Raw genomic sequence first — 23662 nt, 5'->3', positions numbered from 1 at the left:
CTGATAACACACGTAGTGATATTCTATCTTATAATGTTTCTGCCTTTTCTATGTTTCAATTATGCGGCACGTCTTTTTTTACAGCCGAGTTCGACACTCAAAAATTTCACCAGAGTTACTCAGTGGGGTAGGTTAGGAGAGCCACCGTGGTGCAATGGTTAGCATGCCCGCCTTGCATACACAAGGTAGTGGGTTTGATTCCTGCTTCGACCGAACACCAAAAAGTTTTTCAGCGGTGGATTATCCCATCTCAGTAATGCTGGTGACATTTCTGAGGGTTTCAAAGCTTCTCTAAGTGGTTTCACTGCAATGTGGAACGCCGTTCGGACTCGGCTATAAAAAGGAGGTCCCTTGTCATTGAGCTTAACATGGACTCGGGCAGCACTCAGTGATAAGAGAGAAGTTCACCCATGTGGTATCACAATGGGCTGAATAGTCTAAGTGAGCCTGATACATCGGGCGGTCACCTAACCTAACCTAACCTAGCTGGCAGCAGTCCATTGTGATACCACAGTGGTGAACTTCTCTCTTATCACTGAGTGATGTCCGCTTTAATGTTAAGCTCAATGACAAGTTACCTCCTTTTTATAGCCGAGTCCGAAAGACTTTCCACATTATCAGTGAAACTACTTAGAGAAGCTTTGAAATACTTAGAAATGTCACCAGCATTGCTGAGGTGGGATAATCCACCGCTGAAAAACTTTTTGGTGTTGGGTCGAAGCAGGAATCGATCCCACGACCTTGTGTATGCAAATCGCATGTTAACCATTGCACCACGGTGGCTCCCAGAGGAGATAATCCACCGCTGAAAATAATTTTGGTGTTTGGTCGAAATTGGCAATGAACCCATGACCCTTTGCTGCCAAGTCAGGCAGGTTAGCCATTGTGGTGGCTCCCAATAATGACGTAATCTTAAATAATTAATAATTTTAACTTACCTTCGGTACTAGACACTACGCCTTTCAAGGCCAAATAACTCTCTATTGATGTTGATCTCGGTCCCTCTGTGGTCAAAATTATATGGTAAATGTTATCACTACCGGCTGTATCTGAATCCAATTCAACTGATGATAATTGTGAGTCCAAACCATTCGTCGAATGTTGACCAACTGTTGAAGATGACGCCGATGCGGATCCCACCGCAGACGCCGTATTTCCATATATCAACTCGGAATTTCCATATTCACCACTGCCATCTTCGTTTTGTGATGCTAAACCCTCTGTGGTGACAAAATATTCTCGTTTTATATTCACTTTGCTTGGATCTTCGGGTAAACCTTGAGTGCTAAATATCGAAAGAGCTGGAACGGGATCATCAACTTCACCACTTTCCATGACATGGGTGGTGGGTGACCGGACTGTTGTTGTCGACGACGATGGTGGTGGATATGTTACGGAAGCAGCTAATTTCAATGTGTCTCCGCTATTAATGCCCAATTTTGTTTTGTTGCCTGCACTGGGGATTGTGTCTACACTAAGAGTTTCCATACTTACATCTTTTTTGGTTTCTTTTATGGCATCTACACCACCGAGTATTGGTGTATTTTGTGAAATTATTGGCATTACAGTTGTCGAGATAATTTGTGTAGATGGCGCTGGTGTTGTTGTTGAAGCCGACGATGTTGTCGACGGTGATGTAGTCGTCGTCGTTGTGCTTGTGGTTGTCGTTGTTGTAGTTATTGCCGGTTTTAACATTTGATGAATGGCTTTATTATCATCGGTTATGCGTATCTCTGTGGGTTTTGTGATCTCTTTTATGGTAATTTTTGGAGCATTTTCCACGGCGACTGGTATCTCTGGCTTCGGGGTTGTTGTGGAAGTCGTCGTTAGGGTTTTATTAAGAGATGTGGTAACTATAATGAAATGAATATAGAAATTCGTAAAGTCCTGATTGTAGAAGAGGGTTTATATATAAGGTGGTGGTCCTATAAGTACTTAGCCTTCAAAAATAATACTACTTAGACTTTCGCTTCCACAGGAATTAAAATAAAAAATAAATGGTTAAATTTTCGACTGTAGCTGTTTACGAGAATAAACTACAATTTAATTAAGCGATATAGCTAGGTACTTATAGGACCTTCCACGTACATTACAGCTCTTCACTTTATTGTGTAGCCTAAAACCGCCCTCAGCGTTTTCCGTCAGAATTCTCACTAATAGCGATCGCTCCCTGATCGCCGTCTCAAACTCATCCCTTCGGGTCCCATTTATATTCCGAATCGGAAATGTTCTTGTTGCTATTCCTACCACCTCTGTCTATAGCAAAATCCTATATGTAAGTTCAACACACATTCTTTTTGAGCTACTTTCGATTAGAATTCTCACTACCTTCTTAAACTCATCCCTGATTCGTGTCTCGTTCACGGTTGCCACAGTTGGTAGAATTCTACCAAAAATGGTAGATTTTTTATTGTTTGATAAATTGGTAGAATTCTTGATGGTTTGGTAGATTTTGCTAATTATTCCTCTCAAACTAAGAGGTACTTCACAAATTTTCTATAGAAATAAAATTTTGACAAAATTTTCTATAAAACTAAAATTTTGACAACATTTTCTAAGAAATAAACGTTTGACAAAATTTTCTATAGATATACAATTTTTACAAAATTTTCTGTGGAAATAAAATTTTGACAAAATTTTCTATAGAAATAAAATTTTGACAAAATTTTCTATAGAAATAAAATTTTGACTAAATTTTCTCTAGGAATAAAATTTATAAAAATAAAATGTTCATATAATTTTCTCCAAGAATAAAATTTTGAAAAAATTTTCTATAGAAATACACAATAAAATTTTGACAAAATTTTCTAAGAAATAAAATTTTGACAAAATTTTCTATAGAAATAAAATTTTGACAAAATTTTCTATAGAAATAAAATGTTCACAAAATTTTCTATAGAAATAAAATTTAGACAAAATTTTCTAAAGAAATAAAATTTGGACAAAATTTTCTACAGAAATAAAATTTTGACCACATTTTCTATAGAAATAAAATTTTGACAAAATTTCCTATAGAACTACAATTTTGACAACATTTTCTATAGAAAAAAGATTTTGACAACATTTTCTATAGAAAAAAGATTTTGACAAAATTTTCTATAGAAATAAAATTTTGTCAAAATTTTCTATAGAAATAAAATTTTGACAAAGTTTTCTATAACAATAAAATGCTCACAAAATCTTCTATAAAAATAACATTTTGACATAATTTTCTTTAGGAATAAAATTTTGACAAAATTTTGTATAGAAATAAATTTTTTACGAAATTTTCTATAGAAATATAATTTTGACAAAATTTTCTATAGAAGTAAAATTTTGACAAAATTTTGTATAGAAATAAAATTTTGACAAAATTTTCTATAGAAATAAAATTTTGACAAAATTTTCTATAGAAATAAAATTTTGACAAAATTTTCTATAGAAATAAAATGTTGACTAAATTTTCTATAGAAATAAAATTTTGACAAAATTTTCTATAGAAATAAAATTTTGACAAAATTTTCTATAGAAATAAAATTTTGACAAAATTTTCTCCAGAAATAAAATTTTGACAAAATTTTCTACAGAATAAAATTTTGACAAAATTTTCCATAAAAATAAAATTTTGACAAAATTATCTATAGCAATAAAATAATGACAAAATTTTTTGTAGAAATAAAAATTTGACAAAATTTTCTATAGAAATACAATTTTGACAAAATTTTCTATAGAAATCAAATGTTGACAAAATTTTCTATAGAAATAAAATTTTGACAAAATTTTCTATAGAAATAAAATGTTGACTAAATTTTCTATAGAAATAAAATTTTGACAAAATTTTCTATAGAAATAAAATTTTGACAAAATTTTCTATAGAAAAAAAAAGTTGACAAAATTTTCTATAGAAATAAAATTTTGACAAAATTTTCTATAGACATAAAATGTTCACAAAATTTTCTATAGAAATAAAATTTCGACAACATTTTCTATAGAAATAAAATTTTGACATAATTTTCTTTAGTAATAAAATTTTGACAAAATTTTCTATAGAAATACAATTTTGACAAAATTTCTATAGAAATAAAACTTTGACAAAACTTTCTATAGAAATAAAATTTTGACAAAATTTTCTATAGAAATAAAATTTTGACAAAATTTTCTATAGAAATAAAATTTTGGCAAAATTTTCTATAGAAATAAAATTTTGACAAAATTTTCTATAGAACTAAAATTTTGACAAAATTGTCTATAGAAGGTTAGGTTAGGTGGTAGCCCGATGTATCAGGCTCACTGAGACTATTCAGTCCATTGTGATGCCACAGTGGTGAACTACCCAGCAAAAAAAGCGTCGCCAAAAAAGTAATGAAAATGTTCCTTTTGGATCCTGAAGTGGTGCAAAATCGACGCAGAAACGATGAATTTAATATTGCATCGCTTCTTTAGGTGTGATCCGAATTCAATGTTTTGGAGGTAAATTAAAAATTCTGTGATATTCGTCAACTAAATAATTTTTATAATTTTTAATGGATTCTAACGCTAGTCGGAAACGTTTGACCTTAAATATTTTCAAAAATTCAAAATTTTTTCATATTGGATTTAGCATTTTTTTCGACAAAATTTAAATGATTTGTACCATTTTATGAATTCATTCTCTGTTTTTAACCTATTTGAAACAAAAAAAGTTAAAATTACCCATTAAAAGTATGAAAAAACCAAGATATAAATATTTGAATTAAAATAACTTCCTGGGTAGTTAAAATAAAGAACATCATTGGGAGTGCATCTTCTGGAAGTGCTTTTTAAGTTGCGCCTTTGGAAGAACTTCTAAATTTTTTTGCTGGGTATAGAAAGAAATTTTTGACAACATTTTCTTAAGAAAGAAAATTTACTTTTTTGCATGATGGTAATTAAATTGATACTAATAATTTCTGTGATTGATTTTTGTTTCAATTATAACATTTGTTGAACCAATTAAATTTTTGATTGAAAATTTTCAAGAATTTTTACACGGAAACATATGAAAAGCAGTTTTTTTTCGTTCGTTGCGGGTGCACGGAAAGGGTTCTGTTTTTTAAAACGGACAAATCCCGACCTTCATAACCTTAACCTTATTATTCAGACGGTCGGTCATGTCCATACTTCATTCAATTAACCTAAATTGCAAAATTTTATTTATAATGAAAACCCCTACCTTCCCACCTGCAATCTGCATTTCTTCGATAAATAATTGCATTCTTTTAGCATCTTTTATGTAAAACTTTTATTTCCAATTAGTTTGATTACTTGTTTCCATAATAACTGCCAAAATCTACCTTGTCAATATTCATAAATTCATTCAAAGCCATTTGCATTACAAAAGACAACATTGGAAACAATCTCCCTCTCTTGCTCCCTCTCTCTCTCTCTCTCTCTCTCTCTCTCTGGATTTCTATTTTACATAGAAAATAAATGTAGTTGATCTAATATTCCGTACTAATAAAACTTTAGGATTACTCATATAAATAAAATTAACTTACCGGGACAATTATCATATTCTGGACAACAGACACCTGGGATATATTTGGGTGTACAATCATCACGATGGAAGCAAGTAACTGAACTGCATAAAATTTCACCACCTATACGAAAAGATGAGAAGAGAATGGAAGAATATTTGCTATAGTAACTGCGAGTTTATGTTTGCGTGTGTGTGGTGGTGTGTGAGTGTCTCATTTCCTTTTGGAGATAGTGAATAGATATGCATATTGTCTAGGCCAAGGCTGTGGCGAGAACAAACACACAAACACCCACACCTCTGTTTCTGCCACTATTAATTGGGGGAGAATAATAATAATATTCCGGTTGACAGGTGGGTCCAAGAGGCAGATACAGAGGCTTCGCTAAATGCAAGTGCAACTTTCACACTTTACCTTGACAGTAGCAAACAGTGCATGGTGTCTCCGGATCTACCAACTTATCACCATTCAAATAAGTTTTACCATCCTTTTGGCAATCTAAAAAGCATCAGCACGGCAGAGCAGACCATAGTATCATCAGCGTAGTAGTAGTAGAGCGACAGCATCGACAACATCGGAAGTGGCATTTTATTTTAGTTTTCCATGTGGGCGCAAAAGCAGCAACCGCATCACCACACCGCATCGGTACCAAAGACAAAGAAATAAAATGGGGTAAAGAAAATTGTTAGCATATTTTAGAATACTTAAAACATTTTGCATACTAACTATGGGCATACTCTACAACTAAGTACAGCAAGAAGAAACGAAAATATATTCAAGAGCCATAGTAAACAAACTTTAGACCAGAACTTGGACTACATCCTGGTCATAGCTTGGAGAAAAATATGCTGGTGTTATCATTAGACACCTACCTAACAACCTGTCTCTACATCACCCACCCATCTCTTCCTACCTTTTGTAGCCTAAGAGAAATTTGGCTTCCTCTCTTTTTCAGTTCTGGTATGAGACGAGACAAGAACAATTTATTCATTTTTTAGTTTGCCTTAGGTCCTCTATAAAAACATTGTTATGAATAAGTTGAGAATAAAAAAAATATTTTATATCTTATATTTTTTTAATTTAATTTAAATTTAATTTATATAGAAAATGTTATAAATGTTATTGCTATAAGATAGGAAGTTTTATGGAATTTATTTTTTTACAAATTTCCTACAGAAAGGAAATGTTTAATAAAATTTCATTCCTATAGGTAATTTTAACCAACATTTTATTCCTATAGGACATTTTCTCAAAATTTTGTCAAAATTTCATTTCTATAGGAAATTTTTATCAAAATTTCATTTCTATAGAACATTTTTGGAAAATTTATGTGTATAAGAATTTTTTTCAAAATTTAATTTCTATAGGAAATTTTCTCAAAATTTCATTTCTATAGGAAATTTTCTTAAAAATTCATTTCTTTGGGAAAATGTTTCCAAAATTTCATTTCTATAGGAAATTTTCTCAAAAAATCATTTCTATAGGAAATTTTCTAAAACTTTCAATTCTATAGGAAATTTTAATTTCTATAGGAAATTTTTATCAAAATTTCATTTCTACATTTTAGGAAAATTTATTTCTATATGAATTTTTTTCAAACTTTAATTTCTATAGGAAATTTTCTCAAAATTTCATTTCTATAGGAAATTTTCTCAAAATTTCATTTCTATAGAATATTTTCTAAAAATTTCATTTCTATACATTATTTTCTAAAAATTTCATTTCTATAGGAAATTTTCTAAAACTTTCATTTCTATAGGAAACTTTCTCAAAATTTCATTTCTATAGAAAATTTTCTAAAAATTTCATTTCTATAGGAAATTTTATAAAACTTTCATTTCTATAGGAAATTTTCTAAAACTTTCATTTCTATAGGAAATTTTCTTAAAAATTCATTTCTTTGGGAAAATTTCCCAAAATTACATTTCTATAGGAAATTTTCTCAAAATTTATTTTCTATAGGAAATTTTCTCAAAAATTCATTTCTATAGGAAATTTTCTAAAACTTTCAATTCTATAGGAAATTTTATGAAATTTTAATTTCTACACGAAATTTTTATCAAAATTTCATTTCTATAGAACATTTTTGGAAAATTTATTTCTATATGATTTTTTTTCAAACTTTAATTTCTATAGGAAATTTTCTCAAAATTTCATTTCTATAGGAAATTTTCTCAAAATTTCATTTCTATAGTATATTTTATAAAAATTTCATTTCTATAGAATATTTTCTAAAAATTTCATTTCTATAGGAAATTTTCTAAAACTTTCATTTCTATAGGAAATTTTCTCAAAATTTCATTTCTATAGAAAATTTTCTAAAAATGTCATTTCTATAGGAAATTTTCTAAAACTTTCATTTCTATAGGAAATTTTCTAAAACTTTCATTTCTATAGGAAATTTTCTTAAAAATTCATTTCTTTGGGAAAATTTCCCAAAATTTCATTTCTATAGGAGATTTTCTCAAAAATTCATTTCTTTGGGAATATTTCTCAAAATTTCTTTTCTATAGGAAATTTTCTAAAAATTTCATTTCTATAGGAAATTTTCTAAAATTTTCATTTCTATAGGAAATTTTATGAAATTTTAATTTCTATAGGAAATTTTTATTAAAATTTCATTTCTATAGAACATTTTTGGAAAATTTATTTCTATAAGATTTTTTTTCAAAATTTAATTTCTATAGGAAATATTCTCAAAATTTAATTTCTATAGGAAATTTTCTTAAAAATTCATTTTTTTGGGAAAATTTCCCAAAATTTGATTTCTATAGAAAATTTTCTCAAAATTTCTTTTCTATAGGAAATTTTTATCAAAATTTCATTTCTATAGAACATTTTTGGAAAATTTATTTCTATAAGAATTTTTTTGCAAAATTTCATTTCTATAGGAAATTTTCTTAAAAATTCATTTCTTTGGGAAAATTTCCCAAAATTTCATTTCTATAGGAAATTTTTTAAAACCTTCATTTCTATAGGAAATTTTCTAAAACTTTATTATAGGAAATTTTATGAAAATTTAATTTCTATAAGCAATTTTTACCAAAATTTTAATCTTATAGGACATTTTTTTTAAATTTCATTTCTAGAGGAAATTTTTTCAAAATTTCATTTCTATAGAAAATTTTCTCAAAATTTCGTTTCTATACACTGAAAAAACAGTGAACACACTAGGAAGAAAACTTTTGGTTAATTTTAGAATTTTTTGAATATTTTATAAAAGTTTAACTAAACAGTATTACAAACGCTGGCATCACGCCGATATCACAAAAATAAGTAAATAATTTTCGACAAATTCAAGAAACTTTATTAGATATAAATAATTTTTTTCATTTGATAAAGAAAATTTTGTAATTTGAAGGAAAAAAATGGAGTTTAAAATAGCAGGAATATCTTTAGTGACATACGAAGTTCATGATGGACGCATTTGTAGTAAAATTTACAAATTTAAAGAAATAATAAAATATTTTGTATTGTAACCATTATATTTGTAACTATTTTTAGTAAATCTTTATGCTTAATTGGTGTATAATTTTTTTAACTAACATATATAATAATATAATAATTCCATGAACTAACATAAAGTTATATCACAATGGACTGAATAGTCTAAGTGAGCCTGAATCTTAATCGGGCTGCCACTTTAACCTAACATAAAATAAAGTTAAATTGGCTTTAGTGAAATAGAGAGTTCACTTTTTTTCTTGAGTGTAGGAAATCTTCTTAAAAATTTATTTTTATAGGAAATTTTCTAAAACTTTCGTTTCTATAGCAAATATACTGAAAATTTAATTTCTATAGGAAATTTTCTCAAAATTTCATTTTATAGTAAATTTTCCGTAAATTTAAATTCTGTAGAAAATTTTCTGAAAATTTAATTTCCATAGGAAATTTCCTTAAAATTCCACATGAACTTTTCAATTCTATAGGAAATTTATTCTAATTTTTTTTTCTAGGAAATGTTTTCATAATTTAATTTCTAAAGGGAATTTTCTCAAAATTTCAGTTCTATAGGAAATTTTCCGAACATTTAAATTCTGTAGAAAATTTTCTGAAAATGTAATTTCCATAGGAAATTTCCTTAAAATTCCACATGGACTTTTCAATTCTATAGGAAATTTATTCTAAATTTTTATACCCTGCTCCACACTGTGGAACAGGGTATTATAAGTTAGTGCATATGTTTGCAACACCCAGAAGGAGACGAGATAGACACATGGTGTCTTTGGCAAAAATGCTCAGGGTAGGCTCCTGAGTCGATATAGCGATGTCCGTCTGTCCGTCTGTCCGTGAACACATTTTTGTAATCAAAGTCTAGGTCGCAGTTTTAGTCCAATCAACTTCAAATTTGGCATAAGTATGTGTTTTGGCTCAGAATAGATCCCTATTGATTTTGGAAGAAATCGGTTCAGATTTAGATATAGCTCCCATATATATATTTCGCCCGAAATAGACCAGAAGCCAGAGTTTTACCCTAATTTGCTTAAAATTTTGCACAAGAAGAACAATTAGTACTATAGTCAAGTGTGCCAAATTTTATTGAAATCGGTTCAGATTTAGATATAGCTCCCATATATATCTTTCGCCCGATATGGACTAATACGGTCCCAGAAGCCAGAGTTTTACCCCGATTTGGTTGAAATTTTGCACAGGGAGTAGAATTAGCATTGTTGCTATGCGTGTCAAATTTGGTTGAAATCGGTATAGATTTAGATATAGCTCCCATATATAGCTTTCGCCCGATTTACACTCATATGACCACAGAGGCCAATTTTTTGCTCCGATTTAGTTGAAATTTTGCACAGGGAGTAGAATTAGCATTGTAGCTATGCGTGCCAAATTTGGTTGAAATCAGTTCAGATTTAGATATAGCTCCCATATATATGTTTTTCTGATTTCGACTAAAATGGTCAAAATACCAACATTTTCCTTCTAAAATCGCCACTGCTTAGTCGAAAAGTTGTAAAAATGACTCTAATTTTCCTAAACTTCTAATACATATATATCGAGCGATAAATCATAAATAAACTTTTGCGAAGTTTCGTTAAAATTGCTTCAGATTTAAATGTTTCCCATATTTATACCCTGCTCCACACTGTGGAGCATTGTGTTCCACCCTAGTGCATTAGCCGACTTTAATTTTGAGTCTATAGATTTTGTAGAAGTCTATCAAATTCTGTCCAGATCGAGTGATATTTAAATGTATATATTTGAGACAAACCTTTATATATAGCCCCCAACACATGTGACGGATGTGATATGGTATCGAAAATTTAGATCTACAAAGTGGTGCAGGGTATAATATAGTCGGCTCCGCCCGACTTTAGACTTTCCTTACTTGTTTTTTCTAGGAAATGTTTTCATAATTTAATTTCTAAAGGGAATTTTCTCAAAATTTCAGTTCTATAGGAAATTTTCTCAAGTTTTGGCGAAATTTCATTTCTATAGGAAATTTTTTATCAAATTTTAAGTTCTAAAATAAATTTTCTGAAAAATTCATTTCTTTAGGAAATTTTCTGAAAATTAATTTTTTATAGGAAATTTTCTGAAAATTTAATTTCGATAGGAAATTTTCTGAAAATTTCATATCTGTAGGAAATTTTCTGAAAACTTAATTTCTATAGGAAAGTTTCTGAAAATTAATTTCTGTAGAAAATTTTATAAAAATTAATTTCTACAGAAAATTTTATGAAAATTAATTTCCATAGGAAATTTTCTGCAAAATTTAATTCTATTGGAAATGTTCAGAAAATTTCATTCCTATACGAGTAGAAAATTTTCTGAAAAATTCATTTCCATAAGCAATTTTTTGGAAGTTTAATTTTTTAAGACATTTTCTGAAAATGCTATTTCTATAGGAATTTTCTCAAAATTTCATTTCTATAAGGAATTTGCTCAAAATTTCAATTCTGTAAGATATTTTCTCAAAATTTCATTTCTATAGGATGTTTTCTGAAAACTTCATTTCTATAGAAAATTTTCTTCCAATTTTCAAAAATTTAATTTCTATTTTTTTTTATGAACATTTCATGTTTATATAAAATTTTCTGAAAATTTAATTTCTTTAGGAAATTTTCTCAAAATTTCATTTCTATAAGAAGTTTTCGCAAAATTTTATTTCTACCCGTGTAAAAATTGGGGGATCTGATTTGATATGGTTAGATCTGAGCCAAGATATGGTCAGATCTGAGCAGATCCGAAAAATGGTTATATCTGGTCAGATCTAAATACTATGAAATTGGATCTGATCAGATCTCAAAAATGAGACACATCTAATCAGATCTAATTTGATATAATTGTATATTATTTGATACAATTGTATCTTTCGAGATCTTTCAACACATAAAAGCCCATAATTTGTATATAAAATGAGATCAATAGTTTTATTTAATAATACAGACAAAAAGTATGTGCATAATAAATATGTTTAATTTAAATTGATCCATCAAAGCTATTTAAGAGTATTGACAGTTGAGTTAGAGTGTTGTCCAAGGGTTTTTTCGTTTGTTTCTTCTGCTTTGGACTTAGACACGCGACTAAAGTATTACAGCGTTAAGGCAATCTGCAATGAAATTAAGTAAAAAACAATTATTAAACAAATATAGGAATAAACAAATATGGGAATATATTGAACTATGTAAGCAAGTATTAGTATTGTTTTAGATCATTCTTCTTTAAGTTGCAATAAAAATTGCCATATAATTTTATGTTGCTTTTAATACTCACATTTAAAGTGTATTCGGGATTAGGTTAGGTATAGCGATAGGCTGTTATTTTAGGCTCATACATACTATTCAGACCATCATGACATCACAGTGATCAACATCTCACTTATCACAGACTGCTGCTCGATTCAATAATTAGCTCAATAACATGGGACCTCCTTGCTATAATCGAGTCCTATCGACATTTCACGTTGCGCTGAAACAACTTAGAGAATCTTTGAAGCAGAAATGTCACCAACATTACTGCGAGGAGATAATCCACCGCCGAAATAATTTTTGGTGTTGGTCGGAACTGGGATTGAACCCGTGACATTTTGAATGCAAGGCGGACATGTTAACCAGTACACCACTGAGGTTTCCTTTTTTTCCAAATCTAGAAAATAGTAAAACAATATGAAAATGACTACTAAGGAAATAACAAATACAATCTACTTACCTACATAATCTCCGCAATAAAGGAAACGATATACACTTTATCAAAGGAACACATTTAAAACAATTATATTAAATTTCTTAATTTTCTCAGCTAGTCTGGGGTTAAATTTGTTTAGAAGTGATGCCCCTGACGGCGTTGACATTTGACATAATGACATTGAGGTGTAAACGTGTATTTCAAAAATCTTTTTAACTTGTTCATGATTTTTTTTATTATATTTTGGACCGTATTTAACCCCATATATAGTCAGATATGATGTTATATCTACCATATCTTATTAGATATAGTGCTATATATGGTCCTATCCAAGCATATATTATTAGATATGCCAGATATAATTAGGTATTATAATATATATGATGAGATCTGCAATTATATCTAACCAGATCTAGCACCATATATAGCATATCTGTGCATATCTAATTATGTCTGAACCAATATCTGAACAGATCCAATTAGATCCAATTTGATATTATTAGATAGGATTGGATCCTCCAATTTTTACACGGGTATAGTAATTTTTCTGAAAATTTCATTTCTATAGAAAATTTTCTTCCAATTTTCAAAAATGTCATTTCTGTAGTAAATTTTCTGAAAATTTCATTTCTATAGGAAATTTTCTCAGAATTTAATTTCTAATGAAAAATTTCAGAAAATTTAATTTTTATAGAAAATTTTCTGAAGATTTCATTTCTTTAAGAAATTTTCTACAAATTTTATTTCTATAAGGAATTTGCTCAAAATGTCATTTCTGTAAGAAATTTTTTCAAAATTTCATTTCTATAGCATTTTTTTATGAAAATTTAATTTCTATAGGAAATTTTCTCATAATTTAATTTCTATGGGATTTTTTATAAAAATTTAATTTATACGGGAAATTTTATGAAAATTGCAGTTCTATAGGAAATTTATTAAAAATGCCATTACTATAAGAATTTCTTTTTTTAAATGTGTTTGCTATAGGAAATTTTTTGAAAATTAAGTTTTGTACGGAATTTTCAGAAAACTTCATTTCTATAAGAAATTTTCTGAAAACTTCATTTCCATAAGCAATTTTTTGGAAATTTCATTTTTATAAGACATAATTTAATTTCTAAAGGGAATTTTCTCAAAATTTCAGTTCTAGAGGAAATTTTCTCAAATTTTGGCGAAATTTCATTTCTATAGGAAATTTTTTATCAAGTTCTATAATAAATTGTCTGAAAAATTCATTTCTTTAGGAAATTTTCTGAAAATTGATTTTTATAGGAAATTTTCTGAAAATTTAATTTCGAAAGGACATTTTCTGAAAATTTCATATCTGTAGGAAATTTTCTGAAAACTTAATTTTTATAGGAAAGTTTCTGAAAATTAATTTCTGTACAAAATTTTATAAAAATTAATTTCTACAGGAAATTTTATGAAAATTAATTTCCTTTTTTTTAAGCAATACTTATCATAGTTTCGGCTATAGGTCGATTAAAAAATATAGAATTGATGTTTTTATTTCCATAGGAAATTTTCTGAAAATTTAATTCTATTGGAAATGTTCAGAAAATGTCATTCCTATAGGAAATTTTCAGAAAAATTCATTTCCATAAGCAATTTTTTGGAAATTTCATTTTTATAAGACATTTTCTGAAAATGCTATTTCTATGTTCTATGGAAATGTTCAGAAAATTTTATTCCTATAGGAAATTTTCAGAAAAATTCATTTTTATAAGCAATTTTTTGGAAATTTCATTTTTATAAGACATTTTCTGAAAATGCTATTTCTATATTCTATATTTTCTCAAAATTTCATTTCTATAAGGAATTTGCTCAAAATTTCAATTCTGTAAGAAATTTTCTCAAAATTTCATTTCTATAAAAAGTTTTCGCAAAATTTTATTTCTATAGTAAATTTTCTGAAAATTTCATTTCTATAGGAAATTTTCAGAAGATTTCATTGCTATAGGAAATTTTCTTCCAATTTTCAAAAATTTCATTTAAATTTTTTTTTATGAAAAGTTCATGTTTATATAAAATTTTCTGAAAATTTAATTTCTTTAGGAAATTTTCTCAAAATTTCATTTTTATACGGAATTTGCTCAAAATTTCAATTCTGTATGAAATTTTCTCAAAATTTCATTTCTATAGGAAGTTTTCGCAAAATTTTATTTCTATAGGAAATTTTCTGAAAATTTCATTTCTATAGGAAATATTCCGAAAACTTGATTTCTATATGAAATTTTCTGAAAATAGGAAATGTTCTCAAAATTTCATTTCAATAGAAAATCTTGCCAAAATTTCATTTAAATAGGAATTTATTAAAAATGCCATAGGAAAATTAGGTTTTGTACGGAATTTTCAGAAAACTTAATTTCTATAGGAAATTTTCTGAAAACTTTATTTCTACAGGCAATTTTGTGAAAATTTCATTTTTATAGGAAATATTCCGAAAACTTCATTTCTATATGGAAATTTTCTCAAAATTTCATTTCAATAGGAAATGTTCTCAAAATATCATTTCAATAGAAAATCTTGCCAAAATTTAATTTAAATAGGAAATTTCCATAGGAAATTTGATCAAAATTCCATTTTTAAAGAAAATGTTCTCAAAATTTCATTTCAATAGAAAATCTTGCAAAATTTCCTTTAAATAGGAAATTTCAATGGGAAATTTATCAAAATTCCATTATTAAAGGAAATTTTCTCAAAATTTATTTTTTATATTTTTATGCGATTTTTTTCCATACTATCCTCTTTCTAAACGGGAATCGATTTTCTTTTGTGTAGGTGTTACGTGTGTGCGTGCCCATGACAGTGGTATGAAAGTGTATTCAATTTCAAAAACGACAATAAAAAACTAAAAGCAACTAATTTTTTAGAACTTACCACATTTATAATCAGGACAACAATGTCCTGTCTTTTGTATGGCACGACAACCGACTTGTTTCTCACAGAACACCGTTGTTTCTGGCACATATTCACCATCCAATAGACATTGGCCTACATTGCCAGTAAAAAAAGGGCACACCATCAGCATCAGTAATCATATCATCGTGTAGTGTGTAACCAAAACCAAGGCACCAACCAACGCACCAACCAGTCAACATGCCAAATGTTAGCAGGATCCATGAATAAAAAAAATGGCATTCCCATGAATTTGAGGGACAAAAAGAAAGCAGAGAAATAAAAACACATTGAGTTAGTAGTAATGAAAATGAAAACAATAGAATCACATACAGAGACTAATACATTTATGAAAATATATTTGTGTTGCCTGATGTCCTTGTAAATTTCACTGAAAGATAACTAAAGACAAGAACAGTCATTTCTTTTGCATGACCTTTATGCATGTGGTGTAGCTGTTTAATACAGAGATTTAGTGGTATAAGGACACGGATACGGATGAGTTTTGCATATTTTCTATAGAAATAAAATTTTGACAAAGTTTTTAATAGAAATAAAATTTTGACAAAATTTTCCATAGAAATAAGATTTTGACAAAATTTTCTATAGAAATACAATTTTAACAAAATTTTCCACAGAAATAAAAATTCGCATTTTTATGTTTGGTATTTTTTTGTAAAATTTTGGTAGATTATTTTTGGTTAGAGTGGCAACCGTGATTACATCGCGTCCCAAAGGTAGACGAGAAAACGGTAACAACACCAGAAATGATTCGGAAATAGAAAATCTGTTTGATTGAAATCCAGAACCACTTTCCTTTAGCATGTGATGGCTTTGTCGGCCGTTTGTAGTTCGTAATTATGAACATTAAAATTAAAACAAAAATGGAAAAAAATATAGCGATTTACTTTGTTGCATCACATATCAGCCACCCTGGATATGTACTAGTATACACAGATCTAGGCCTGGCTGTACGTCTGCCAATTCGCTACAGGTTGTATACGATATTAATGAAGCCCTCACATCATAAAACCGCGTAAAATTTTGGCGCAAAGGAATTTTTTGCCCTTTTAGGAAATTTTACCTTAAAATATCGAAAATTCCATCGAAATCCTAAAAAATCGAAATTTTTATACGAAAATCTGTTTTGCTCATTTTTAATTGTAATATTTTAAAGATTCAAAAAAAAATTTAATTGGAGAACATTTTACCAAAAAACTACTAAACGAAAAAATCTTATTTTGCAAAATTTTATTTTCATAGAAATTTTTCAAAATTTTATTCCTATAGAAAATTTTGTCAAAATGTTATTTCTATAAAAAAATTTTGTCAAAATTTTATTTCTATAGAAAATTTTATCAAAACTTGATTTCTATAGAAAATTTTATCAAAACTTGATTTCTATAGAAAATTTTGCCAAAATTTTATTTCTATAGAAAATTTTGTCAAAGTTGTATTTCTATCGAAAATTTTATCAAAACCTGATTTCTATAGAAAATTTTGTCAAAATTTTATTTTTATAGAAAAATTTGTCAAAGTTGTATTTCTATCGAAAATTTTATCAAAATTGTATTTCTATCAAAAATTTTGTCAAATTTTTATTTCTATTGAAAATGTTGCCAAAATTTTATTTCTATAGAAAATTTTTCCAAATTGTATTTTTATAGAAATTTTTGTCAAAATTTTATTTCTATAGAACATTTTATCAACATTTTATTTCTATAAAAAATTTTGTCAAAAATCAAATTTTTTGTGAACAAATTGTTTTTTTTTTTCATGTTTCCCAAACTATGTGTATCTCTAAACTATAGGAGAAGCCCCCCCCCCCCCAAAAAAAAAACACGAAATTCCTTCCAATTTCTGAAAAAATCTATATTTTTATATAAAACTCATTTTTAATTGTAATATTTTAAAAATTCAAATACAAATTTTAATTGGAGAACATTTTACCAAAAAACTAGCAAATGAAAAAATCTTAATTTGCAAAATTTTATTTTCATAGAAATTTTTCAAAATTTTATTCCTATAGAAAATTTTATTTCTATAGAAAATTTTGGCAACATGTTATTTCTATAAAAAATTTTGTCAAAATTTTATTTCTGTAGAAAATTTTGTCAAAATTTTATTTCTTTTTTAAAAAATATTTTTGAGTGTTGTTGACCTATTTTATGTTTATTCTGATTATTAATTTTGTTCGGCTTGAGGTCATAGAAACAATCGATTATTGATTTGTTTTAATATTTATTTCCAATATTTCCAAATCCCAGAACCATCTTCTGGGATTTTGTATGTGAGTTCGTGTGATGCTGTTCGTTCTGCAAGTCACCGTACAAATCAATAATCGATTGTTTCTATGACCTCAAGCCGAACAAAATTAATAATCAGAATAAAAATTTTATTTCTATGAAAAATTTTGCCAAAATTTTATTTCTAGTGAAAATTTTGTCAAAATTTTATTTCTATAGAAAATTTTGTCAAAGTTGTATTTCTATACAAAATTTTGTCAAAATTTTATTTCTATAAAAGTTTTTGTCATAATTTTATTTCTATCGAAAATTTTATCAAATTTTTATAGAAATTTTTATCAAAATTTTATTCCTACAGAAAATGTTGTCAAAATTTTATTTATATAGAAACTTTTGCAAAATTTTATTTCTATGGAAAAATTTGTCAAAATTTTATTTCTTTGGAAAATTTCGTCTCAATTTTATTTGTGTGGAAAAATTTGTCGAAATTTTATTTCTATGGAAAATTTTGTCAAAACGTTTTTCTATAAAAAATTTTGTCAATATTTTTTTTTTCTATAGAACAAGTTTGTGAAGTAGCTCCTAGTTGGAGAGGAATATTTTGCAAATTCTACCAAAACATCAAGAAATCTACCAAACAGTAAAAAATCAACCATTTGTGGTAGAATTTTACAAACTGTGGTAACCGCGTTTGTCATGCACACAAAAAAATTTTCTGATTCAATGATGAAATTAATTGATCCAATTAATTTGTTAATTTAAATGTCTTCAATCACAGAAATGAAAGTATCATTAGTATTTATTGATACTATTAATGTTTGTGACTGTTTTTTTTCAACTCAAAAATTTGTTGAATTAATTTAATTTTTTAATTAAATATATATTAAAACTCTATTAAGGCTTTAATTGGAAAAACAAATCGTGAAATTTTTTTCTGTCTGGGACGAATGTTCACCATTTCAGCAGACGTTTAACTGAGTTTGCATCACTTCTGAAGGTGTGATTCGAATTCAATGTTTTCGATGTGAATTAAAAAATGGTGAGATATTTTGCCAAATAAATATTTTTTTATAATTTTTTGTGCTTTTATAGTTTTTATTAATTTTTTTTAGTATTAAAATATAAAGCATTTGCAAATTATATCAGCAATCAAACAGTCAGTTTAAAACATTATTTATTAATATATTTATATAAATTACCTTGTGGTTGATCCATGGTGATTTCTGTTGATGAAGCCTGCATCATAGCTTCTTTTGTATTTTCTTTCTGTTGTAGACTGGATGCTTGAAGAGCTGTAACCATTGCAACATCACGGCTCACACGATGGTGTAGAAAATGTAGACCACCATCGGAATTATATATTCTCATGAAAGCATTACTCATGGGTACTGAAATAAAGAGCAAGAAAGAATTTTGATGAATAATACTGCTAACAATGATTGTTAAACAACTAAATCATCCTATAAAAAGTTAAAAATGTAACTGACTGAGGAATAACCAAAAACAAGTAAGTACATTCACTGTTGACAGACTCGAAAATTTTGTAAATAAATTTTCCATTGAAACAGAATTTTGACAAAATTTTCTATAGCAATAAAATTTTGACAAATAAAATTTTGACAATATTTTCTATAGATATAAAATTTTGACAAATAAATAAAATTTTGACAAAATTTTCTATAGAAATAAAATTTTGATAAAATTTCCTAAGAAATAAAATTTTGATAAAATTTTCTATAGAAATAAAATTTTGAAAAAAATTTCTATAGAAATAAATTTTTTTACAAAGTTTTCTATAGAAATAAAGTTTTGACAAAATTTTCTATAGAAATAAAATTTTGACAACATTTTCTATAGATATAAAATTTTGACAAAATTTTCTATAGAAATAAAATTTTGCAAAAGTTTCTATATAAATAAAATTGTGAATTTTCATTTCAGCTCCATACATTGACTAAACTACAAGTGTAGCTTAACCAACAGAATTTATTTCGGCATAAGCCGGCTATCATGCAAAACCTTTTTTCGGAAGGTTCAAGTGTGGTTCATTGATGGGTTTAATGAACTGCCTGAATTTATTCTGATAATTGGTTGATAGTTTTGCTGCAAGTAGAGGATGCTGATGAGGAATGTGGTAATTCCGAAACGTGCGTCCATCCAGCCATCTTGCAGTCTATATGGCTTTGCCCAAATAAATTTGACAAACATTCTTTTCCTCTGTTGGTTAAGCTACACTTGTAGTTTAGTCAATGTATGGTTTTAAGCTGAAATAAAAAACAACAACAACACTTAAAGAACAAAACCAACAAAAACAAAACAAAACGAATGAAATACAATTTTGACAACATTACCTAAAAAATAAAATTTTGATAAAATTTTCTATAGAAATAAAATTTTGACAAAATTTTCTATTGAAATAAAATTTTGACAAAATTTTCTATTGAAATAAAATTTTGACAAAATTTTCTATAGAACTAACATTTTGACAAAATTTTCTACAGAAATAAAATTTTGACAAAAATTTTCTGTAGAAATACAATTTTGACAAAATTTTCTATAGAAATAAAATTTTGATAAAATTTTCTGTAAAAATAAAATTTTGACAAAATTGTCTACAGAAATAAAATTTTGACAACATTTTCTATTGAAATAAAATTTTGACAAAATTGTCTATTAAAATAAAAATTTGATAAAATGTTCTATAGAAATAAAAATTTCCTAAGAAATAAAATTTTGAAAAAATTTTCTATATAAATAAAATTTTGAAATAATTTGCTATAGAAATAGAAATAAAATTTTCCATAGGAATAAAATTTGATCAAATTTTCTATAAAAATAAAAATTTGGTAAAATTTTCTATAGCAATAAATTGTTGACAAAATTTCCTAAAAAATAAAAATTTTGACAAAATTTTCTGCAGAAATAAAATTTTTACAAAAGTTTCTATAGAAATAAAATTTTGACAAAATTTTCTTTTGAAATAAAATTTTGACAAAATTTTCTATTAAAATGAAAATTTGATAAAATTTTCTAAAGAAATAGAAATAAAATTTTGAAAAAAATTTTCTATATAAATAAAATTTTGACATAAGTTTCTATAGAAATAGAAATAAAATTTTCTATAGATATCACTTCCATTTTCTATAAAAATAAAATGTTGACAAAATTTTCGATAGAAATAAAATTTTGACAAAATTTTCTACAGAAATAAAATTTTGACAAAATATTCTGTAGAAATAATATTTTCACAAAATTTTCTATAGAAATAAAATTTTGACAAAATTTTCTATAGAAATAAAATTTTGACAAAATATTCTATAGAAATAAAATTTTGAAAAAATTTTCTATAAAAATAAAAATTTGATAAAATTTTCTATAGAAATAACATTTTGAACAAATTTCCTAAGAAATATAATTTGGATAAAATTTTCTATAGAAATAAAATTTTGACAACATTTCCTAATATATAAAATTTTGAAAAAATTTTCTATAGAAATAAAAATTTTCTATAGAAATAAAGTTTTGACAAAATTTTCTATAGTAATGAAATGTTGACAAATTTTTCTATAGAAATAAAATTTTGACAAAATTTTCTATAGTAATAAAATGTTGTTTCTATAGTAGTAAAATGTTGACAAATTTTTCTATAGAAATAAAATTTTGACAAATTTTTCTATAGAAATAAAAATTTGACAAAATTTTTTATAGAAATAAAATGTTGACAAAATTTTCTATAGAAATAAAATTTTGACAAAATTTTCTATAGAAATACAATTTTGATAAAATTTTCTGTAAAAATAAAAATTTGATAAAATTTTCTATAGAAATAAAATTTTGACAAAATTTCCTAAGAAATAAAATTTTGACAAATTTTTCTATAGAAATAAAAATTTGACAAAATTTTTTATAGAAATAAAATGTTGACAAAATTTTCTATAGAAATAAAATTTTGACAAAATTTTCTATAGAAATACAATTTTGATAAAATTTTCTGTAAAAATAAAAATTTGATAAAATTTTCTATAGAAATAAAATTTTGACAAAATTTCCTAAGAAATAAAATTTTGACAAAATTTTCTACAGAAATAAAATTTTGACAAAATTTTCTATAGAAATAAAATTTTGACAAAATTTTCTATAGAAATAAAATTTTGACAAAATATTCTATTGAAATAAAATTTTGACAAAATTTTCTATAAAAATAAAAATTTAATAAAATTTTCTATAGAAATAAAATTTTGAACAAATTTCCTAAGAAATAAAATTTTGATAACATTTTCTATAGAAATAAAATTTTGACAACATTTCCTAATATATAAAATTTTGAAAAAATTTTCTATAGAAATAAAAATTTTTATAAAATTTTCTATAGAAATAAAGTTTTGACAAAATTTTCTATAATAATAAAAATTTGACAACATTTTCTATAGAAATAAAATTTTGATAAAATTTTCTATAGAAATAAAATTTTGACAAAATTTTCTATAGAAATAAAATTTTGACAAAATTTTCTATTGAAATAAAATTTTGACAAAATTTTCTATAAAAACAAGTAAGGAAAGTCTAAAGTCGGGCGGGGCCGACTATATTATACCCTGCACCACTTTGTAGATCTAAATTTTCGGTACCATATCACTTCCATCAAAAGTGTTGGGGGCTATATATAAAGGTTTGTCCCGAATACTTACATTTAACTATCACTCGATCTGTACAGAATTTGATAGACTTCTACAAAATCTATAGACTCAAAATTTACGTCGGCTAATATACTAGGGTGGAACACAATGTTAGTAAACAAATATGGGAAACATTTAAATCTGAAGCAACTTCGCAAAAGTTTATTTATGATTTATCGCTCAATATATATGTATTAGAATTTTAGGAAAATAAGAGTCATTTTTACAACTTTTCGACTAAGCAGTGGCTATTTTACAAGAAAAATGTTGGTATTTTGACCCTTTTTGTCGAAATCAGAAAAACATATATATGGAGCTACATCTAAATCTGAACCGATTTCAACCAAATTTGGCACGCATAGCTATAATGCTAATTCTACTCCCTGTGCAAAATTTCAATTAAATCGGAGTAAAAGATTGGCCACTGTGGGCATATGAGTGTAAATCGTTCGAACGATATATATGGGAGCTATATCTAAATCTGAACCTATTACAATAAAATTAGGCAGACTTGACTACACTACTAATTGTACTCCTTGTGCAAAATTTCAAGCTAATCGGGATAAAACTCTGGCTTCTGGATCCATATAAGTGCATATCGGGCGAAAGATATATATGGGAGCTATATCTAAATCTGAATCGATTTCAACCAAATTTGGCACGCATAGCTACAATGCTAAATCTACTCCCTGTGCAGAATTTCAACCAAATTGGACCAAAACTCTGGCTTTAAGGACCATGGGAGCTATATCTAAATCTGAACCGATTTCAATCAAATTTTGCACACTTGACTATACGACTAAGTGTTATGTTTGTACGAAATTTCAAGCAAATCGGTATAAAACTCTGGCTGCTGGGTCCATATTAGTGCATATCGGGCGAAAGATATATATGGGAGCTATATCTAAATCTGAACCGATTTCTTCCAAAATCAATAGGGTTCTATTCTGACCCAAATTAGGAACATGTGCCAAATTTGAAGGCGATTGGACTTAAATTGCGACCTAGACTTTGATCACAAAAATGTGTTCACAGACAGATGGACGGACGGACGGACATGGTTATATCGACTCAGGGACCCACCCTGAGCATTATTGCCAAAGACACCATGTGTCTATCTCGTCTCCTTCTGGGTGTTACAAACATATGCACTAACTTATAATACCCTGTTCCACAGTGTGTCGCAGGGTATAATAAAAATTTGATAAAATCTTCTATAGAAATAAAATTT

At 26.8% G+C, this 23662-nt stretch overlaps 1 protein-coding gene and 1 long non-coding RNA gene across 2 annotated transcripts in view; both read right to left on the bottom strand.

The window, feature by feature from the left end:
• LOC142226517 (uncharacterized) overlaps positions 1-23662 on the bottom strand; it is a 362899-nt gene that overhangs the window by 4113 nt on the left and 335124 nt on the right. Inside the window, exons 4-8 of the mRNA XM_075296575.1 lie at positions 18955-19143; positions 15492-15605; positions 5889-5972; positions 5496-5597; positions 939-1853 (exon numbers count right to left, since the gene is read on the bottom strand). Coding sequence (XP_075152690.1) covers positions 939-1853; positions 5496-5597; positions 5889-5972; positions 15492-15605; positions 18955-19143 — 1404 coding nt within the window. The remainder of the gene's footprint in view (positions 1-938; positions 1854-5495; positions 5598-5888; positions 5973-15491; positions 15606-18954; positions 19144-23662) is intronic.
• On the bottom strand, positions 11831-12706 carry LOC142224207 (uncharacterized). Its single transcript, XR_012719068.1, has 2 exons — positions 12201-12706; positions 11831-12036 (listed from the first exon to the last, which is right to left on the bottom strand). It is a non-coding gene; the product is annotated as an uncharacterized LOC142224207 (long non-coding RNA).

This window comes from Haematobia irritans, chromosome 2 (assembly GCF_050003625.1).
Source record: "Haematobia irritans isolate KBUSLIRL chromosome 2, ASM5000362v1, whole genome shotgun sequence".
NCBI lineage: Eukaryota > Metazoa > Arthropoda > Insecta > Diptera > Muscidae > Haematobia > Haematobia irritans.
This window is presented reverse-complemented; position numbering and strand designations above follow the sequence as displayed.